The sequence below is a fragment of the Juglans regia genome, chromosome 10 (assembly GCF_001411555.2).
Source record: "Juglans regia cultivar Chandler chromosome 10, Walnut 2.0, whole genome shotgun sequence".
NCBI classification, from domain to species: domain Eukaryota; kingdom Viridiplantae; phylum Streptophyta; class Magnoliopsida; order Fagales; family Juglandaceae; genus Juglans; species Juglans regia.
The window spans coordinates 6,184,452-6,207,428 of NC_049910.1; the positions used below are offsets into that span (position 1 = coordinate 6,184,452).

The 22,977-nt window shown below is 33.4% G+C and overlaps 3 protein-coding genes across 3 annotated transcripts; all 3 read left to right on the forward strand.

Moving 5' to 3' along the window:
* Positions 1-553: 553 nt before the first annotated feature.
* Positions 554-1,287, forward strand: LOC108983283. The gene has a single exon (XM_018954863.2). It carries the CDS (start codon positions 768-770, stop codon positions 1,074-1,076), a length of 309 nt encoding a protein of 102 aa, XP_018810408.1. The 5' UTR covers positions 554-767; the 3' UTR covers positions 1,077-1,287.
* Positions 1,288-12,562: 11,275 nt separating this feature from the next.
* Positions 12,563-17,534, forward strand: LOC108996761 (peroxidase 66). The gene is given in 4 exon segments (XM_035694806.1): positions 12,563-12,784; positions 12,875-13,065; positions 13,880-14,432; positions 17,385-17,534. Coding segments are annotated over 4 exon segments (1,116 nt in total).
* Positions 17,535-19,155: 1,621 nt separating this feature from the next.
* Positions 19,156-20,304, forward strand: LOC108996759 (uncharacterized mitochondrial protein AtMg00810-like). The gene is made up of 2 exons (XM_018972776.2): positions 19,156-19,282; positions 19,415-20,304. The coding sequence occupies exons 1-2, from the start codon at positions 19,156-19,158 to the stop codon at positions 20,302-20,304; spliced, it is 1,017 nt and encodes a 338-aa protein (XP_018828321.2).
* The last annotated feature ends 2,673 nt before the right edge of the window (positions 20,305-22,977 follow it).

Genomic DNA, 22,977 nt, shown 5'->3' on the forward strand with positions numbered 1-22,977 from the left:
TACACATCGTATTGAAAAAATATATATGTAATTAATAATATATTAAAGCGTGGTTGACATGCAAATCCAAGGAATAAATACAACTGCCCATGTGAACAGTGTCAAATTGCAAGGGGTTCGGAATCAACCGATTATAAAGGAGAAAAAATGAACTTGATAGACCACTATATTTATTATTTATTTTTATTTTTATTTATTTTCTATGTGATATTCATGGGTTGACTATGCACATATGCTGCAATTCCTGCAAAGTTGCTCACCTAACCGCAGCCCCAATTCTCCATCAAAAATTAAGCCTGCAAACTAGCATTTTCCAAACTTGAATAGCACTTTCGGTGGAACCTTTCTACTTGGCCAATAGACACAACCCACGTGTCAAGAAATTGTACTACAATTGTCTACGTACGTTACGAGCTTCTCAATTCTATATATCCAAAGGAAAAAATAAAAATATTATTCAGGTCATTTTCAGTAAATAGTGGAGTAGGAACTAGGAAGGTGATCGATTCTTGCTTGCACCCTTAAACACTTCATGAACCAAGTCCAATACGTTGAACCCCAACTTCCTCCCACTCAGGCGGCCAAGACCTCTCTCTCTCATACACACACACACGTATACGTCATTCATATATATAATATTATCATGTGCGTATGCATGGGGGCTCTCCTTTCTCCATATATATATATATGGTCAAAAAATGCTCTGTTTTTCATCAAAAGCCATCTGATCATCATCTTTCTTTTCTTCCTCCCCTACACCCAAAACCATGAAGGCAACATCTATGTCCGTGGCCGATACAATCTCATGGTACTGTGCGATAGTCTTATTAGGCTTAATCTTGCTGGCCTCTGTAAGGGAGAATTCTTCAGAAGATGTCCAACCAGTGAGAGGGAGCCAGCTCTTCGACCGGCCCTGCGACGAGATTTATGTTGTTGGAGAGGGCGAGACCCTCCACACCATCAGCGACAAGTGCGACGACCCCTTCATCGTGGAACGCAACCCTCATATCCAGGATCCCGATGATGTCTTTCCTGGACTAGTCATCAAGATCACTCCTTCAAAATCAAGAAATTAAGTAGCTACTATTGAGGTAGTTTACGCGAAATATTATTTAGTGTCTTTGTTTTTTTTGTTTTTTTCGCCTTCCCGATACAGGAATGTAACATGCAGAGAAGAAGCGGAAACTGTTTGGAACTTTTTATTTTGCATTTGGGGTATACTTTTTTGTTTTTTCCTTTTGTGTGTGTTGTATAAAGGGTGATTAATACAACAGCGTTTTCCAATAACTTCACGGACTTTCACAGCTATTCTTGGTTATAAATAAGGTCTTTGTCCATACAAGCTTGTATCATTCTATTATGAATTCACTATAGAACTCATCTTGAAAACCGACTTATAAGGAAAGGGTGTCTAAATGCTTATAAACCACCAACCAATCTCATATTTAGTCGATATGGAATCGTAACAACCACCCCACCACGCTCCGTAGCCGATGTCCACGACGGTCCCAGTGTTCACACAGGCTGATTGTATGCTAGGTCTTTCCTAGTCCCGAACGAACACTGCCCTGTTGGCATCACCTCCCGTGCCGTACGATTGCAACCGTGTCAACATTGACTGCATATGTGGGGTGATTCTGATACCATTTGTTATTAATCCACTAGGTAGAACTCACCTTTAAAAACCGATTTACAAGAGAAAGGTGTCTAGAGACTTATAAACTACCAACCAATCTCATACTTAATCGAAGTAGAATCGTAACACATTCATAGTACTAAGGTTCCTAAGAATGGGTTGATTTCTGTTTGCATGACTAAGATGAATACAACTCATGCTTTCAGCTTTGCCTCAGGTCTTAATTTCAATGAGAAAAGCAAAAATCTTGCAAAATTGATCTGTTAAACACAAATTTTCTCTATTTTTGAGCAGTATTTGTTGTTAATCACTGAACAAAGTTTTTGTTCAAATCAACCTTTTGGAAAAAGGTGAAATCGTTAATTTGGCCCCCCTTTTTCTAACCTTTAACAGGCATATTTCTTGTTTACTCTGTTCGTTTTGGGTTGTTGGTAATCGCCTACAAATAAGCAGAAAGAATGATCCATCAAGAACGGTACTGACTGATGAATAAACAGAAAAAGAAAAGAGCTGTAGATTGCTAAAACAACAAATAAATTAAGAAGAAAAAAAAAAAAACAGTTGGCGGAAATATTAATGCAGCTCAACTTTGTCATAAGCGAAGAAGTGTTGGCAATGCAAACCAAAGCTTGTTTCTTTTTTCTTGTACGGTTTTTTATTGTCCGTTTGTATATACTGTGTCGTAGATATCAACACGTTTCCAATCCTTTGAATTTTCAAAAAACTATAGTTATGTCTAGCCGACTCTAGCGAGTCTGGTCTTATGGTTGACCTGACCCTAATTTTATTTGCTTATTTATTTATTTATTTTTTTTTGTGTGTCTGGTTTTAATTTGGGTCCTAATGCCCACTTTACTTTAAATTTGGGTCTAATTCTTGGGAGCAAAAGGTATCTCTATTAAGTCTTTTATTTTTTTTTGAAGGAGAACTGCGATATAAAAAAATTATACAAAATAAATCTATCAATTGATGTGACTTTATAGAATCATAAATCTATTTTATAATAAAAATAATTTTATAATCTGACGTTTCGCATTAAGTCATGTCAGTTAATGAGTTTACTTTTGTGTAATCATTTTGTGGTTAAAATATTTTCTTTTTCTAAGATCCCGAAAGAGAGAGGGTTTTTTTTTTTTTTTTTCAGCAAAGACCTCACTTAATGTTGCAGGAAACCTTTTACAGCATTACCATCTACAAGAATATAGAAAACAAAAACTTATAAGCCATGTCTAAATGTAGGCAGACTTGCCTAACACATAAAACTCGATGAGATGTTGTGGAAGGAAGCTCAGCTGCAGAAAAGAAACAAGCATTATGACCATCAGATCCCAAATTTGCCAAGCCATCAGCCAGCATATTTCCTTCTCTAAAAACATCAACAATCTTGAAATTGATTTGTGTAGCAATATCTAGAACATGACTCCACAATTCAAAGTGTCTCCGCGGAGATTGAGATTATGAACATCACTCCACAATTGAAATTGATTTGGAAGTAAAAAACTTCCAAACATCACCAGCCCTGTAACCTTCAAAGAAAACATGATTTACTGGTCCCACATTACCATGCAAACAGCTTACACATTTTGAGGCAAGAGGAACTCCACAAAGCTGCACTTTTCATCCACAGATACTACATCAAACCACAATTCCTAAGCAAAAACTGCAATTTGGGTAAGTATTAAGAAAGAAGGATAACGGTCTCTTAAAAGTTTCCATGGTAGAGAACAATCCATCATTGGTCGCCTTCCATACCTGACTGTATTAATGTACAGTTGAGTTTTGTAGGATATAAGGTATTTACTGCCGCCCTAACAAGAGAGATTCAATTCAAGTTGCCGCCGTTTAATTGAAAAATAAAAAAGAGCGAGAGAGAGAAATCTAAAATGAAGAGTAGTATTGCTTGAAAACAAAACACAAGCCCCAAAAAAATGCATATTTTGAACTTTTGGCCATCTATCAACCACTTTAGGAGGCCTTAGTGGAATCTTATTCAGGATAGTATTCGTACTTCCACTCAGCCGAACATGACATTACTGTTTGGCATATACGATATCAAATGGGGAACTCTGGAATATTTGTTTTGTTCTTGATCCCATTGTCAATGAAGTTAACAAAACAAATTTAATTTTCTTCTTTCAAAGAATATATATATGGGACAAAAGATTTTGCACGAGGAGAGGCATTCCCATGTGAGGAAGTACAAGATGTTCAGATCCTCTGCTTTTCAAGCATGGAATATCAGCTATTATCATTTTTTATTTGTTATGCATCTCTCTGGGGCTTTTTATTGCGTATTGAATATTGATAAAAGGTACTGTTTGGGCTTTAGTTAATACATCGTTGATGCCAATTTCAATTTGAAAAACTTTGCAGATGGGTTCATAATTTTGGCAAATCAGCTAGGGAGTCAAACCTGGTTTCGAGACAGAAGGATGTTGGTGTATTGCTGTCCAAAGAATAAATACTAAAAAAGCCGAAGAATAAAGCAAAGTGGAAGGAAAAGAATGCATGAGGGCATTCTGTACTAAAGGCCCCTCATCATCCGATTCTCCTCTCAGCTGCTTTTCCGACTTCTCCCATACATTCAAAGCAACAAAAGAATCATTTTTATCTTGGAAAGAGATTTTTCAAGATTTGGTCATGGATCGATGAAGAAGATAAAGATGTCTGGCGTGAAATGAACCCTCTCCCCTTTGCCCCCCTCCCCAACAAAAGAAAGGCAGATCCCCAAGAATATCCTCTTCCATAGCATCAACAGTGAAGCATATGCCATTGCTTCTAAGGTTTATTCTCTCACTGGAGCACAAACCAAAGTGAATATAAAAGCTTGCCAAGATGTCACTTCCAACACCCAGAAGCAGTACAATGCAGATAAAAAAACAAGGGTGATCAGTAATTTGGTTCAATAAGCGAACCGGTTATAGGGCGCCTCTCCCTTAGCAGGTTGGGAGGGTAATATGAGTAATGTATACAATTACCAAGATTTTAATCCCTATGACTTGCCAAAGGAGAGTTGCCCTGTGACTGCTTTAGCTTAAAATACAGAACACTTATGGCCCCTACGCAAGCATGCAAAAGGTACGTTAACTGTGGTTCACATGCATAGTTGTTTTCTCATACTTTCCCTATACGGTTTAAGCTATATGTGTCCGGATATGCATTTAGGGTTTTGAGTTTATTACTTACCAACTTATAGTACTTGTTTCAAACAGTGAACTATACTTATTTTCAAGCATTAAATTACAATTCCATGAAACTGCTAAGTGTTAGCATTCTCTTCATGGGAACGGTTGAAATCATCCGAGAAAGAGAGATGCATGAGTGTTGTAAAATGCGTATGGCATTGGCTCAGATGGTTTCTAAGAGCAGGACCATTCTTGTACAGCTTCGTTTGGCCCATTGAATTTTCAATTGAATGAACTAGCTGCAATTACAACTCTCGTTCAATAAATATGAGCACTGAATGAATGTGACAGTTTGCTGCCAAATAAATATATCAAAAGCTTGATGTAGCAAAAAGCCTAGTGAAATGACGGCCAGCTGGTTTCATGCTAGCTTCTCTGGTACAATGAAGAGGGAATAAAACTTCTTTTTTCTCGTGCTGCCTTTTGCTTTGGAATAAAGTAGGGTAAATAATTTATTTTCGGTCAAATTTATTTTTTGAGGAGAATAATTTGTTTTCCTTTGTTTGACGGAAATTAAAAAGAGTAATGATGAATACATTCATGAAGTGCGCAAACGTCGAACATTCATTTTTAAAAAAGTGAGATTTATTATTATATTAATTTATTTTTTTTATGTGAATTCTATATTTATTTACTTATTTAAAATGAATGCGCAATACTTACGCATTTTATGACTGCAAGTATATCAACTGCCTAAGAAAACCACAACGCCGGCCACAACAGCTTGAGTACTTATATTTAAAGAGTGAAGAGGGGAGTAGAATGCGGTCGCTTTTTAAGGAAGAGAAGGATAGGGGTAGGTTTTGCCTTATTGGCAACTTTTAAAGGGGAAGAAGATAAGAACAAAGTGCAGCATGATGATATGGGGCACTCTGCTATAAGGCAGCATGACTATCTATTGAGAGTGATATAGACTGATTATCACTGTCTCCATTAATTCTTCATCTATCAGGAAAGTTGTTCTTAAATCATGACATGAACAGTCATCGTCTTTTTCCTAAACTTTTGCATAAATGAGTGATTGTCTTGATTAAACTGTTGATAACAAATTTGAATTCTTGTCGCTTTGAGGTTTTGAGTGAAATTCTATATTTCCTTTTTAATGTCTCCTGCTGGAATTTACTCAGGAATTTCATTATGGCGTCTGCTAGAACTTTGGTGGTTACGATCTTGAATGTAAACTCTTGATATTAATTGTAAGGCCCATTTTGATGATGCTTGGTGCTCTTTGCACCATGGGTAGGGGTGCTCCCCTTCCCCGGGCACCTACTATCTCACCGACGTTGACTCAGTGTACCGGCAATTTTACACCAAGAAATCTGATGGCATCACAACCAATCCTTACAAGGCTTCTACCTTTGATAATGGTTCAGTAGTTGTTGCTCAATGGTATTTACTTGCTTGATTAAATCTGACTCTTCTTTCTCCCCAAGTGGAACTATTGTTCGAAGCGGTGTAATTGCCCAACCAGTCTTTGTCTCTAGTTCTTTTTTTCAATGCGTCTCTTCTCAAATAATCAGCCATATTTGACCCAAAAATTTGAAGTACAACTACTTTTAGGTATTTTTTTGTGCACTTCATTAATGTGATTAGTTATATAATATTTTTTTAATATAAAATAATTACTTTAGTCAATCACATTATTGAAATGCACAAAGAATACATAAAAGTAATTATATGTAGCAAAACTCATCTTACCAGTCAGAAATTATAATTTTAGATAATCCATTAAACCCCCCCCCCAACACCAAAAAAAAAAAAAGAAGTTATTTTTGCTTCACTTTCTCTACACCCAAACAACAATATTAGTTCCCTTAGAGCACTCTCATTGCATTAGTTAAAGTTAAAGGACAATTTTGATTAATATAAGTGAAATTTGACTTTTGACTATTCCATTCACATAAATCTTCACATTTGAATAACTATTTTTTCATTATATAATAATAAAATAATATAAGATGAATTTGATTTTGGTTATTCACATCAAATCTCCACATTAGATTATATATTTATTCATTATATGGTAATGAATAACTAATAATTTCAAAAATATTTAATTTTTTAATTATTAATTTATTTAATTTTATCATATTTTACTATTCTATTTATTATATGTTAAGTAATAATCATGTTCTTATTATATAAATTAATATATCACTAAGTCAAATTAATATATTAATTGTAATAAAATATGTGATAGAAAGAAAGGGAGAGAGAAATAATTAATAAAATATGTATTTGATGTATGTACAGTAACCTTCAAATTTGAAAAAACTTTTGAAAGTCACTCACTACAACAAATATGGGCTTTTCCCACGAATTCTTTTTCCAATATATACGATCGTGGCAAATAGTGTGCTAATGACACAAAAATTGTTCGTGGCAAAAAAAACAAGCTTTTTGCCACGAGATCATGTCAGCAAGTAAACCGTTGTGGGAAATAACTTTTTGTCAAGGCAAAAATGTTTTTTGCGACAATAAAAAGTCGTCGCAAATAAACTTTCCAGAAATCGTGGGTTATTCGTTTTTTGTGACAAAATTGTTAGCTATTTTCACCAACGCGTTATCGTCGAAAATAATCTTGCTTGCCAAACTTTTTTTAATTTTGGATTATTAGTATTTGCAACGACATTATTATTTTTGTGGCGATAAATACCCGCCAAAAATAATAATAAAATTAAATATTATATTTTCTCATGAAATTTGTTCGTGGGGAAAAAAAAACCTTTTTTACCATCAGATTATGCGGTGAGTAAAACCATACTTTGTTTTGGGGGTGGGGGGGTTTGCGGGGAAAATATTTGATACGACGTTCTATCGACGCAAATGAGTTAAATATTCACCGCCATACCCATACCAATTTGAAGACCAAAGATGAAGCGCCTAAATTAAAACCTCACTCTCTCTTTTCCCCCTCACTTCTCTTTTCCCTCTCTCTCCTCCCTCCCCCTTGCAGTGACGGAACCCCTCCCCTATTCCCTCTCTTCTCCTTCGACCACAGCCCAACCGCCGACCACCACTACAGCACCACGCGACCACCACTTCACCGGCGACCACGCCTCGCTGAACCCAGCCTCCCCACTACGCCTCTCTCTCTCTCTCTTCCTCCCCTGAAACAAGCCTCCTTCCCTCTCGGCTTCTCCACGTCGTCGTCGCAACCCGCACCTAAGCCACTGCAGTTTGTTGTCGACGGCACTGATAGGCCCTCGCAGGCTCCCTCTGTTCATCCCCCAGCTCCCCCACGATCTCTCCCTTTCCCGTAACTCCCTCTTTCTCTCATGGGTCTCCACCACCCAGATCCGCAGCCAAAAGCCCACCTTTCCGCCACTCCCTTTCTTCTGTGCAGAGCACTCGACAACCCCAACCCCAACGCCTCTCTCAGCCCCTCCAAACAGCCCTTGCTCAGCATTTTTCCCACGTATTTGTAAGTGTTGAATTTTATGAGTTTTATGCATACTGAATGTAATATGAGGGTTAGATGATTATATTTTGTGTAATGGGTCGTATTGAACTCAAGTGTTAGGTGATAGAATATGTATATTTATGTTGGATTGGATTACATGGGCGATACGCATGTTGATATGCCTTATAAATTGAGTTATGTCTATGAGTGCATATTGATTTAGTTGAATTTTGAATTAATTGGATGCCGTACAACCTGTTTTGTGTGCAACCTGAGACTGCTAATGTGTGCTCCTGAATTCATTGAGTTAAAATGCTGTGTCATTTCACAAGAATTGGGTGTTTGTGAACATTGTCATGCTTCTTTTACAAGGTTTTCGTGTTAGTGTCAATTTGGCCTTGGCCATTACCCTGCTCAACATTCCAGAGGTATGTGTTCTCTAATTCTCCAGTTGTTTATTATATCTGTTTTGTGTAGAGTGCCATTGTTTCTTTTGGATGCTTGCACTGTGCCATTATAAAAGTAATTTATAACTTTAAGTTACTAACAAATTCTAGCCTTTAATATTTACTACTAATAATACCTTAACAGTCCAATCCTTTACTTCCCTTTTGATGAAATTGCATAAGATTAAGATGATACTATGGAACTTTTAGTGTTGCTTTATATACTGTTTCTTGGTGAGCTAGAAGTTGAATGATTGAGTGTTCTAAAAGCCACAAAGATCCATCAAGCTGCCAACCACATAGGTAATATAATACCTACATTTAAATCTTTGTAATATAATTTTGTATAGTTATGACTTGGATGTACTCATGTATATCCTACTCATATAATTTTGTTCTTATGTAGTAAATAATTAAAATGATTATTGATGTAACCTTTTTTATGGGGAACACTGATGTTGGGAACACTAATAATGTCCAGTGGAAAACGTTTAACTGCCATAATTTTAGTTTTGATTTAACTTAATACTATCCCTATGATTATGGTGCATAGTAGTCCTGTTTTAACACTGTTTTAATAGTTGTAAAAACTGGCATGACAGTCCTCATTTGAAATTTAGGGATCATGTGCTAGATACTATCTAACCAAGTGTGATGTTGAACCTTATTTATATAAGCTGTGCTGTGCATATTTGCTTGTTTCTTCTTCTCATTGTCCCTGTTTTCTGTTACAGTAAAATGATGTAACTGAGGGAAGAGCTTGCAAGAATAGATGAGAGTTGGGCTGCAGCATGCTTTGATTCATTACCTCATGCTGTCCATATTTTGACATCGAAAGATCGTGAAGATGAGATTGAGTCAGTAACGTTGCGTCACCGAGTTGTTCCCTCTTAGATCAAATTGAGAGCATAACCAAGGTTTGTCTATACCTATTTTCAGCTTTCAGATAATACCATATTCTTCTAAATTTTCAGTCATCTAATTTCCATCCCCCACTTTAAAACGCTATGCCTACACCTTTGTGCTTGGATCCGTTTGCACTTGAGTTATTGTTGCCTTTCTTATTCATATCTAGAAGTAGGCATTTATATATAAGTAGATGTATTGGTATGCACACATTTTTGCATGCTATGATGTGCCCTTACTCAGTTGTTCCAACCTTTTCTTAGAAAATGGAAAAAAAAATACTTGTACTATGACTTCATCATTTATAAACTAGTACTACAAAAGTGAGTCTCATAGAGAAACTCAACAAGATGCTTAGGCATCTGCTGAATTTGGGTCCAGCAGAATTTTTTGTAGGCATTTTTTGTGGATTGTATCAATCCAAAAGCCATGGCATATATACATTTAGGGTTGGTTGCATATATACATTTAGGAAAGAATTTTATTGTTTCAGAAGACTTCTAGTTATCATCAAGAGGTGATTATCTTATACTTTAGTATGATTTGGTTTGTAGACTTTGTGTATTGGTTATTTCAGACTTAACATTAAAATAATATTAGTCTTTTTATTCTATGCAGGTTCTAGACCAGGGCACCAGCCTGCATTAATTCAGATATTCATGCACATTTTTTTGATGTAATCCTTGGACAGGAGTAACTATTCTTTAGTTATTTGCTGAGATTCTAATTATTTACAATTAACTTAGTTATGACTTATCCTAGTACATCTCTGTTTGCACATGGAAGGTGGCAATGTGCTTTACAATTTGGTTATATATGTATAAATATAAAAATATATCAAATTGTGGTTGGAGTATGTTTGGATAAAAACTGATGGTGCCACCTTAGATAGATGTAGTCAAAATGTAAATGGCTAGGAATAAATTTGAGGTATGTATTACTTCAGGTGGCACAACTCATGAATTATAGGGCTTGGGGGAAATAAAGTAAATATATATATATTTATACATATAGCGCAGCAAGTATGTAAAAGCAGTAAGAGATGGTTGTTTATGAATTTGAAAAATGGTGGGATATTTATGGCTGAAATAATATGGTGTTGTATATATGTTTTATGATCAAAATTATTACAATGAGTTATTGTTTGAAGTCCCTTATAATATTGTTCAATGGCTATTAAATAGAGGTTGTAAACCACAAAACGTCCCAGATTCTAACTTGTTTGTATCATCTTTCTAAATATGATTTGTTAAGCATATGTCCTAGTAGCTAGGTAAGAAATGTTTTCTAATGGCTAATACAGATCAGTAAATGGTTTTTTCAGGTAACTATGAGCCCCTCATATTTGTGGATTAAGAAGCTTTGCAACCAACCATGAATGGAGTTGAATTGGAGCACACATGTTATTGCAGTAATGTGTCTAGAACAAGAAATATGTATACATGTACAAGGATTTTGTTATGAACATTACTGATGTAGTTGGCTTACCTCCTGTACTCCCCTATTTGCAAACATGTACCCTAAATCAGCCAGCCTTGATTGACTGGTTAACCCAGTTGAAAAATGTGTAAAAGTATTATGATATATATAATTTATATTTATGATATTTTTGTTGAAGTTTTTCAGGTGTTGGTTTTATGAAGTGAATGGCCTTTAATTTGTTATATAGTTGAGTTAGTCTTAAAGCTGTGATATTCTTCTGACGGTTTTATCAAATTAGTTTTGACTATGTATTTGGTTGAAAATGGTTATTTCTCATGAATGCTGGACATGCAAAATCTATAATTGCCATGACTATTTTTCTTGGGAAAAAACAGGAATGCAAGCATTTTCCATGAACATGCTCATGGGTAAGACAATTATCCACCACTGAATTTCATGGGAAATTCACTCATTTCTCACGAGCTGAGGGTAGGTCTAGTACTATTTGTTACGAAATTTTGTATGTTTTCTCCGCCATTAATGTCGTGGAGAAAAATACTTTTTTGTCATGAATTAAACTTTTGGTGGAAAAAGAGACATTCTTCACCAGTTATATGCCACCAAGCTGCCACGGACCAATTTGGTGAGAAAAAACTTTTTGTCACAAAGTATATATTTTTTCTGACTATAGTTCATCTTGGCAAAAAGTAGTATATGTTGTAGTGACTGTAGCCAAATTCTAAATATTTAAATTTGACTAATCCAATGTGAGTATATTTTACTCTTTAATAGCTAAAAATTCATTGGATTTAACTTTTAACTAATCCAATGAGACTACTCTGTTGAAGAAAGAAAGTGTCGTATAGAGTTCTTGTACCAGCTTTCACCTACCGTACTTTGCGCTAAGCAACTAACTATACATGCAACAATAATGATAAATCTTTCTCTTTTTTTTTTTAATTTTTATTGTTCTTGTGATAATCTTTTATTAAAGTGATCTTATGCACTTATGATAATCACTTAACATGTACTACATAGCGATATGATTTGGGGATGATAAATCTAGGCCAAGAATAATTGAAATTTCTTTGTTGATTGTACAAGATAAGAGCTTAGGTGGAGATACTTGGTCACAAAGCAGAAGATAGACGGGCTCTAATTTCTAAGGGTCTGTACAACATTGAGTGGCTTTGAAGTATAATGTAATCTACCCGAAAACGATTGAAATCTTTGCTTTTTCTAAACCATGATTAACTATATATACTGTGTACTTCGGCAATCCTTTTATCATCCCTATTCACTTACCATTTGATCTTAGATATCTTTTATCTTTGCCTTAGGGTATGTTTGGATAATGAAAAGTGTTGAAAAGTGTTGAGAATGTTTGTGAATAGTAGTGAAAAAGTAATAAAAAAGTAATAATAAAATATTGAATAGTAATAAAAAGTATGTGAAAAGTAATGAATAGTAGAAAAATAAATAAAAAGTAATAATAAAGTAAAAAATAGTAGTGAGAGTACATCAAGTACTCTCAGTTACCAAACATACCCTTAATCGAAAACCAATGGCTATCGTTTTTGAACCAAAAGCTCAGTCTTTTACACAATCTTTCCTTCTCTTTCTAATGGTTTCATTGTCAAGAGTGGAGCTTGATGCTCATTATTATGACCAAACATGTTCGCAAGCTGAGAAGATAATTTTAGGGGCAGTTTCTAACGCATCCATGCATGATCCTAAAGTTCCGGCTTGAATCCTGTGGATGTTCTTCCATGACTGTTTCATAAGGGTACGTATGTATGACCTCTTTGTCTTTCTCTAGCTACTTTTATTGTATGTGGAAATAGGAATATTTCATGATCTTCTCAATTATTGTTAGGGATGTGATGTCTCTATGTTGCTGGACTAGACTCCTGGCAACCAAGTAGAGAAAGAAGGCCCTCTGAATATCTCTCTTTGTTCATTTTACATGATCGATGATGTCAAAACTAAGCTTGAAATGGCATATCTGCATACAGTTTCTTGCGCTGATATAGTTGCCATTGCAGCAAGAGATGTAGTAACCACAATATAATTTCCTTGCTGCCTCCCACTCTAGTTTAGGATCGCGCTACATACATATATTAGTAAGATTTGGAACCGCTAGCTAGAATTCTTAACCGAAATATGAAGTCTAGAGCAATAGAAAAATAAACACAGATTAGTGAAATCTATATCACTTATAGCCGTTCAAAATAATTTTTACGACAATATCAAATATTTAATAAAGAATAATTTTTTTCATCAGTCACCATTTACCACCCCACATCCTATAAAAAAAAAATTGTCAAGTGTGGGGTGTGGAAGTAAATAATGGCTAATGTATAACAAAACACTTTAATAAATCTTATAGGACTCATTTTATGTATTAATAACTCGCTCTCTTACTCTGGTTAAAAAAGTCCAGTCCAGTAATGGAGATATTTACACTAAGGGCATGTTTGGCTAATGAGATAAGATAATAATTCTGTAAAGTAGAACGGTTTGAGTTAAGATATTTTATTGAGTTTTAAGAAAAAAATAGAAAAAATTTAATAAAAATATTATAAAGTTAAAAAATTATTTAAATATCATTTTTTAATATTATTTTTAATTTGAAATTTGAAAAAGTTATATTGTTTTTAATGTTTTGTTTATAAGTTTGAAAAATTTGTAATGATTAAATAATGATTAGATAAAAAAGTTGACGATTTAAAATTAAAAAATATTTTTATATTTAAATGATATTTAAGAAAGAAATTGTGAAAAATTTTGAGACGATATCCTCTCATCTAAGTTCCCGAACAACCCCTAAATTTCTAATCATAATCATGCTAGTATTTGCATGTTTCTATTTTCATCAGACGGGAGGGCCGTATTGGAACGTACTGAAAGGTAGGAAAGATGGAAGGGTGTCAAAAGCAGTAGAAACCATTAATTTACCAGCTCCAACCTTCAACGTAATCCAACTCATTCAAAGCTTTGCCAAGAGAGGTTTAGGAGTCAAAGATATGGTTGCTCTTTCCGGTGCTCACAACCTTGGCTTTTCACACTGTTCTTCTTTCGAAGCCCGGTTGCATAACTTTAGTTCAGTGCATGGGACCGACCCCAGTATGAATGATGAGTTTGCGGAAAATCTGAGAAAGAAATGCACAAAACCAAACAAGGATCAGAACGCGGGAGAGTTCTTGGATTCGACCTTGTCAACTTTTGATAACGAATATTACAAAAGGATAATGGCAAGAAAGGGCGTGTTGGGATCGGATCAAGCACTGTTTGGCGATTACAGGAGTAGGTGGATTGTTGAAGCATTTGCCAAAGATCAAAGTCTTTTCTTTAAGGAGTTTGCGGCTTCGATGATGAAGCTCGAGAACATTGGGATGATTGAGAACGACGAAGTGAGACTGAAATGTGGAGTGGTAAATTGTGAGAGAGAGAGACAGAGAGAGAGAGTGCGTGAGTGCCCAAATTTGAAACCCGGTTTGATTTGGGTATACTCAGGTTTGGACTGGAACCGAATGAACAATCTTATTAAAAATATTAGTTCAAAAATTGAAATATTAGTGAGTGTAATTTGTTTTTATAGATGTTGTGTGTAGACCTAGGAGTCTTATAATAATGTGAGAGTGTGGTGTTACTTATTAGTTGTTTTAAAGAAAAGTAATAAATTTTATTCATCTATTCATGTATGATGATCAAGTTTTTCTTAAGTTGTAATTTAAATTTGATGGTCTTAAAAAGGAGATAGATAAATATATAAGAGCATCCTCCTTAGATTAGTTAAATGGTAGTTGAACTCTTAATTTAGCTAATGTTATCATAAATTAGACTACATTGGATTAGCCAAAGCAAAACCATCCAACCCACGAGCTACAGTAAATCCCAAAACAAATATTGACTTGCTACTGTAGGAAGGTCATATAGTTTTATATCAATTTTCTCATAATTCCTATTTGCTAATTGTTATATATTGTTGGATTGTGAAAATGAAAATGAAAATGATTGTTAGAAATTGTTGGAGATTATGAAAATGAAATAAAATTATTTTAAAAATAAAAAAATGCATTAAATATATTATTATTATTTTGTTATAAAAAATGAGATGATTAGCGGCCAAAAGCTAAAAAAGTGATATATTAGACAAATTTTGACATTTGGGATTGCTAATTCGACAAAGATGCTCTAAAATAAGACTTATAGTATTTATTGATGCTCAAGTATTAAAATCCTTGTTAAATGAATAATAAATGTTACAATGCCCACTTTACCTAGCATTTGTTGGCACACTAATTACTAATAAAGAAAAGTAGAGAATTGTTATAGATATAAAGAGATTATACAAAATAAATTTACAAACTAATGTGACTTCATAAAATCTGTTAGATCTACTTTATAATCTGACCTACTATATTAAACCACGTAAGTTTGTAAATTTACTTTTGTATAATCCCTTTGTGACTAAAATATTTTACTTCCATTAAACTTGTAGTATAGATCTTACAAAGGAGGTGGGCGGGGGTCGACCAATCAAGATACTTCAATTGGTTTGACAAATAAAGGAACTATTAATGAATCACAACTAATTAAAAGGCGAGTTCGTTTTCGGTCGAGTTCATTTTCGGTCCCAACAATTTAACGAGCATCCTCGTACAATAAAACGAAGCCATTCATTTCCAAAAGTAGTTACTATTACAATTTATAATTGTTGTATTAATTTTTATTTGTTAAAGTGTTATTTTATTCTGTATTTTTACTCTATTTTACTAGGTCCTTATTTGTAATTTTCTCTATTTGTATTTTATTCTTTGTATTTTTTACTATACTTCTTGTAATTAGTATAAATAGTCATGTAATATTGTTTACCAAATTAATTCAATTAGAAGCATTTATTTCAACGTGTTCACATTTAATATGGTATCAAAAGTTTTCTAGAGTATTCCACATGCTTCTACAATTTTTTTCCCCTATTCTCTCATGGTTTCAAGCCCTTCGTCTTCCTCTTTGATTTCGATGGCAGAATCTTCGAGTCATTTCTTTCTTCATCCAAAAGATAGTCCTGGTATTGTTCTAGACGTTACTCGATCTCTCAATGGTAATAACTATCACTCGTGGTCTTTCGATCGATGCACATGGCGTTGTCCGCGAAGAACAAGTTAGGGTTTGTTAATGGAAGTGTTCTCAAACCTTCAAATTCGATTGATCCAATGCTTGCTTCTTGGATACGATGTAATAACATGGTAATATACTGGATTCTTAACTCTGTTTCGTCTGAGATTTCTACTAGTATTCTGTACATCAATACGGCACATGAGATCTTGAATGATCTCAAGGAGTGATTCTCTCAGAAGAATGATCCCCGTGTTTTCTAGTTACAAAAGTCGATTTCAACTCTTTCTCAATGCCAATTGAATGTTAGTGCCTACTTTACTAAGTTGAAAGGTCTTTGGGACGAGTTAATCAATTACAAATCGTCTGGTTTGTTCTTGTGGAGCTGTTCAAACTCTTAATTCCTATGTTCAACGAGAGCGTATACTTCAGTTTCTTGTTGGTTTGAGTGAGTCATATGCCTCTATTAGGCTCAAATTTTATTAATGGAGTTGTTGCCTCCTCTTAACAAGGTTTTTACCTTGTTTTACAAGAGGAACAACAATGTGAGATTTCAATTCTCCCTCTCTCTTCACATGAGAATCATGTTTTTGCTGTTAAATATGAGACTAATCAATATGTGAAGCCTGTGTTGAAGAATGAATGCCCTGTGTGCAAACATTGTGGTCTTGTTGGCCATGTTATTGAGAAATGTTTCAAACTACATGAATTTCCCCCAGGATACAAGTTCAAGCCATGATAGCAGTTCATGACCAATCAAGTTGTCTTTAACAACACTTCTTCGGTTACATCTCCTATTTCATTAACTGAGTCTCAATATCAGCAATTATTGGCTATGCTTCAATCATCTGATCATGCTATGTCCTTTACAATTTCACAACACACTGCTAATGTGGTTTCTTTTGTTCAAATTACTGATATAGGCTCTTCTGATTTTTATATTCCATCCGTGTTTTCTTCTACTCGTGTTATACCTATTAATCTTGATTCTTCTTCTTGGATTCTTGATTTGGGAGCCACAGATCACATGGTTCCATCCACATATTTTTTTCCTCCTTCACTCCAATTATTAACACCACTGTCAAGTATCTAAATAACCAAAGCGTATCTGTTACATGTGTTGGCATTGTTCACATTTCTAAGGATTTAATACTTAGAAATATTTTTTGTATTCCAGTTTTTTCCTTCAATTAGTTTTCTTTAGCAAGTTAACATCAAATCTGACTTGCTGTTTGTCTTTCTTTTCTTATCTTGTTTTTATACAGGACCTAATTCGTTGGAAGCTGATTGGAGTGGGTAAACACAAGGGAGGCCTATACCTTCTGCAACAATCAGGCTCTTCTCCTAATGATTTACTTTACTCTCAACTTTTACCTGTATCTTCTTCAAATTTAGCTAAACAATTGTTTGTTTGATCATAATCATCAAAACGTGCTTTATTTGAACTTTATCTTCACCTAGTGATTTACTTTACTCTCAACTTTTACCTGTTTCAATGATGAAATTACAAAATAAAGTTGTTACTGATATATTAGAAATTGACCTTCCATGCCTTGTTTGTCCTCTAGCTAAAAAAAAAAAAAAGTTCTTAATAATCCTCATTTCTCTACCTCTCCATTTGATTTAATTTATTGTGATGTATGAGGACCTTTTTCTACCCCCACTGTTGAAGGTAACAAATTTTTTTTAACAATTGTTGATGATTGTACAAGGGCCACATGGATTTATCTTTTAAAATACAAATCTAAAGTTTCTTGTCTCATTCCTCAATTTTTCAAACATATTAAAACACAGTTTCAAATAAAAGTTAAGAAAATTCATTCTGATCATGGTACTGAATTTTTCTTAACATCATTTCTTAAATCAAAATGTGTTATGCACCATTTAAGTTGTGTTGAAACACTTTAACAGAATTATGTTATTAAATGTAAACATTAACATATCTTAAACACAGCTCGGGCCTTAATGTTTCAATCCAATTTACTTCTTCTTTTTTAGGGAGATGCAATTCTCACAGCTACTCACCTCATAAATAGATTGCTTACACCTATTTTAGAAAATAAATCACCTTGTGAGTTGTTTTTTCAATCCCCTCCTACCTATGATCATCTCAGAACTTTTGGTTGTCTTTGTTTTACATTTTCTCTACTTAGATCACGTTCTAAGTTTGATCCTAGAGCACAACAATATATATTTCTTTGTTATACTTTTGGCATAAAAGGCTATAAGCTCTTAGATCTTGCTTCCAAACATACTTTTGTTTCAAGACATGTTGTTTTTCATGAGCATGTTTTTCCTTATAAATCTTATTTTCCTTTACCTTTTGCGTCTTCATCTAACTCAACTTCAATGCATTTTAATTATGTTCCATTGCCTTTTCCAAATCAAACATAAATTTTTGATCAAAATCATGTGCCTTCAACTATATCTACTGTTGAAAATTCCTTACCTCCAGACATAGTTTTACCTACTATTGAGAATTCTTTTCCTTCATATTTACCTCTTCCCACTTCATCATAACTCAATACAGATCTTGAACCAGTCCAATCATTTATTGCTTCTCTTCCAATCCGTAAATCATCTAGACTTAGAGGAGCTCCTGGTTATTTGCAGCATTATTATTGCAACTCCCTTACTACACACTCTTCATCAAATTCCACAAGTTTTGTTCCTATACCAACAGGTACTCAATATGATCTTCATCATAATGTTTCTTATCATAGGTTGTTTTCTAAACATAAATCATTTGTTTTAGCTATTATTGCTAATATAGAGCCTGAGTTTTATTATCAGGCAGTCAAACACTCTCATTTGAGAGATGTTATGGTTGTCGAGATTGTAGCCTTAAAAAATAATAATACCTGGATTGTTACCCCTTTACCTACTAGAAAAAAGCTCATTGAATGTAAATGAGTCTATAAAATTAAGTATAGAGCTGATGGTTCTATTAAGCGTTACAAAGTAAAATTGGTTGCTAAAGGGTATACCCACCGTGAGGGTTTGGACTATTTTGAAACTTTTTCACATGTGGCAAAAATGGTTACTGTTCGTACACTTCTTGCTATAGCTGCTGTTAAAAATTGGTCTTTGATTCAACTCGATGTGAATAATGCTTTTTTACTTGGTGACTTACTTGAGGAAGTTTACATGACTCATCCTCGTGGTTTTCATACTAATGGGGAGTCTAAAGTGTGCAAATTAAACAAGTTACTTTATGGACTGAAGCAAGCATCTCATTAATGGTTTTCCAAGTTCTCTAATACTCTTCTTGAACTTGGTTTTAACTAATCAAAAGTTGATTACTCCTTGTTTACCCGTTCCAATGGTGATTCTTTTATTGCACACCTTGTATATGTTGATGACATATTGATTGCAAGTAATGATTCACATGCTGTTGATAATCTGAAACTGTTATTGGACACCAAGTTTAAACTGAAGGATCTGGGGCAACTTAAATACATTGGTTTGGAAGTTGCATGGTCTCCTCAAAGTATTTCTTTGTGCCAATGTAAATATGCACTTGAAATATTACAAGATGCTGGGTTTCTTGGTGCTAATCCAATATCTTTTCTAATGGAACAGAATTTGAAACGTAGTAAAGATACTGGTGCTTTATTAAGTGATCCTACTGTTTTTAAAAAATTAATTGGTAGATTGTTATATCTTACCATTATAAGACCTGATCTAACATTCTCTGTTCATCGGCTTAGTCAATTTATGGATAAGCCACATGAGCCTCATTTAAAAGTTGCCTGCCGTATTTTACAATATGTAAAATCAACTTCAGGACATGATTTGTTTTTTCCAACTAACTCTTCTCTTCAAATTAAAGCATTCATAGATTCAGATTGGGGTTCTTGTCCTGATACACGGAGGTCTGTCACTGGTTATTGTGTTTTCCTTGGAGATTCTTTGGTGCCTTGGAAATCCAAGAAACAACAAACAGTTTCTCGTTCATCTGCAGAGGCTGAATATCGTTCGATGACTACTACAACTTGTGAGATTGTTTGGCTTCTTACCTTACTTTCAGACTTTCAAGTTTCTCATTCTAATAATGTTCATTTGTTTTGTGATAACACAACTGCTCTACATATTGCTGTTAATCCTGTTTTCTATGGACGCACAAAACACATTGAACTTGATTTCCATTTTGTACGGGACAAACTTCAAGCTGGGGTTATTTAGACATTTTATGTTACTTCTCAACATCAACTTGCTGATGTTCTTACTAAAGCTTTGGGCCGCCAACAATTTTTTACTTTGATCATCAAGATAGGAGTTCATTCCATTTATTCTCCATCTTGAGGGGGAGTATTACAATTTATAATTGTTGTATTAATTTTTATTTGTTAAAGCGTTATTTTATTCTGTATTTTTACTGTGTATTTTTACTGGGTCCTTCACTGAGTCCTTGTTTGTAATTTCCTCTATTTGTATTTCATTCTTTGTATTTTTTACTTTACTTCTTGTAACTAGTATAAATAGTTGTGTAATATTATTTATCAAATTAATTCAATTCAGAAGCATTTACTTCAACATGTTCACATTTAATAGTTACATCAAAAGTTAATTATTTTATGGTTTCAAAATCGCAATTGGGTACGTACGTACTTACATCTAGAGTTTTGGAGATCGATCGGGTTTAGGAGAGTGCTTGATAAGCATGCAGAGTTTTAGCAGATAATAAGTACATACAAATCTAACCAATGAACCCAACTATCGAAATTTGTTGATTTAGTACTCTGTTCACGTCTCTTCAAGTTGCTAAGGGTGTTTATCAAGAGTTATGTTGCATATAATCACTTTTACATATTTTTTGCATATTCTACTAATGTGATTGGTATAAAATTTTTGACTTATTAATACATATGTAGAATGTTGGAAAATGCTTAGGATTCCGCTGGAGCTCCCTCTCCAATTTTTTTTATAAAGTTTTTTTTTTTTACTTAGTATTTTTTTTTTCATATCATTTTTTAACACTTTTAAATATTTTTTAAAAAAGAAGAAAATTCACAATATTATTAAACAACACATTCTTAATCACTAAGGAAAAAAACTAAAAAAAAAAAAAGGAGTGGGAGCTCCCAGCGGGATCCCTAGCATTGTTCGTAGAACGTTATATACAGTATTAGAACGTGCACTCCCTTCATATATATTTTATTTGAAAAAAAGTAAGAGTAGATATTAAAAAAATAATTTTTTCATGTGAATATCAAATTTATCAATTTTTCCAAAAATAGTACGTAAAAACTATACATTTCAAGACTGTAAATATCATTTCTTATATTTTAGCATTTAGAAGAAGGATGGCTAGCTCTACCATGTAGATCGAAAAAGGAATTATTGCTTTTGCATGACGGAATATACAATAAGAGTAATGCTACATACAGTCGTGAACTCTACAAGTGTCACACAATCGTTTTGAAAAAAAGTAAGATTTATTATTAAAAAATTAATTTTTTATGTGGATCTCGTATATACTCACTTTTTAAATAAAATGTGCGGCGCTTACGGATTCTACAATTGCAAATATAATTTCTCATACCATAAACTTCGTTTTTTTTTTGGTATAAGATTTTTTTTTGCTGAATAAATAAATCAAGAGCAAATAGAATTTATGAGAAATAAAGCAATGTATTGTATTCATAAGATTTTAAAAAGAAAAAATTTATTTTCTCTTCATCCCAAGATGTGGCTAAAAAATATGTATTGAAAACATTAAGATGATCTAATCCTACGCTAGATATATATATTATCTGAAGATGAAGGCCTAATCTTATGAAAGATCTCCTAGCATGTAATAATATAATTTTTTAAAATTAACTTAAAAATAAAATTAACTTAAAAGGAGAGAGTGTTTTTAAATCAAATAATATATTATTTTAAAATTTTAAACACATCTCAATTATTTTGCACATAGCTGTATAAAGAGTAAAGATTTGTACAATATACAAGTATACAAGCCTTGATACATTTTATTAAAAAGTGGACCTTGTAATGAAAAAGTGAAAAAAATAGCCAAGTTTTCTTAGTGCGATATACTTTTTTGAAAACTTTTCATTTGTAAGTTGGTGTACACACACTATGTCGTTCTTATGGCAATATTATGGGTGGTAATATGTGACATGATCCATAAATTTAATACGAACACGACATAAAATTAACAGGTTCGGGTCAAAACGAGTTAACATGTTAAAACACGATTTGTAAACGAATCAATAACAGGTCAACCTACTTAATTAACATGAAATCAACTCATTTTGACTCGTTTATAATTTATTTTAAAATTAAAATTTTATTATTGTTAAGTTGTAATATTGATATTTCTCAATATGCTTATATTTTTATCGTTGAGGTTGTAATTTTAAACTTATTCTCATATTTATTATTGTATAGTTTGTAATATTGATTTAATTATATGTTAAAATTGAAAAATATTTTTTAAAATATTGTTTTTATTAATAAATATAGAGTTTAAATTTTGTGAAATTATGTTAATCAGGTCAAATGACTTATGCGTTTTAGTGCAACCCATTTACATGAAATAAACGGGTTTAAATGAGTCGTGTCATGTTAACATATTTTTAATTAGTTATTAAATAGATCAAAACAAGTGATACGACACGACCCGTTATCTAAATAAGCTGGGTAATTACTAAATAGGTTGAGTAATTAAGGTTTAGAAGTTTAACACATTTAGTTTAACGGCTTGAGTTTGGGTTGACTTATATAATCGAATGTTCATGACTTGACACGACACGATACGACACGACCCGAAAATACGATTTGCCACCCCTAGGCAATACTTGATTTATAATAGAAACTTAAGATTTAAATATCTTACAAATCAACTATTGC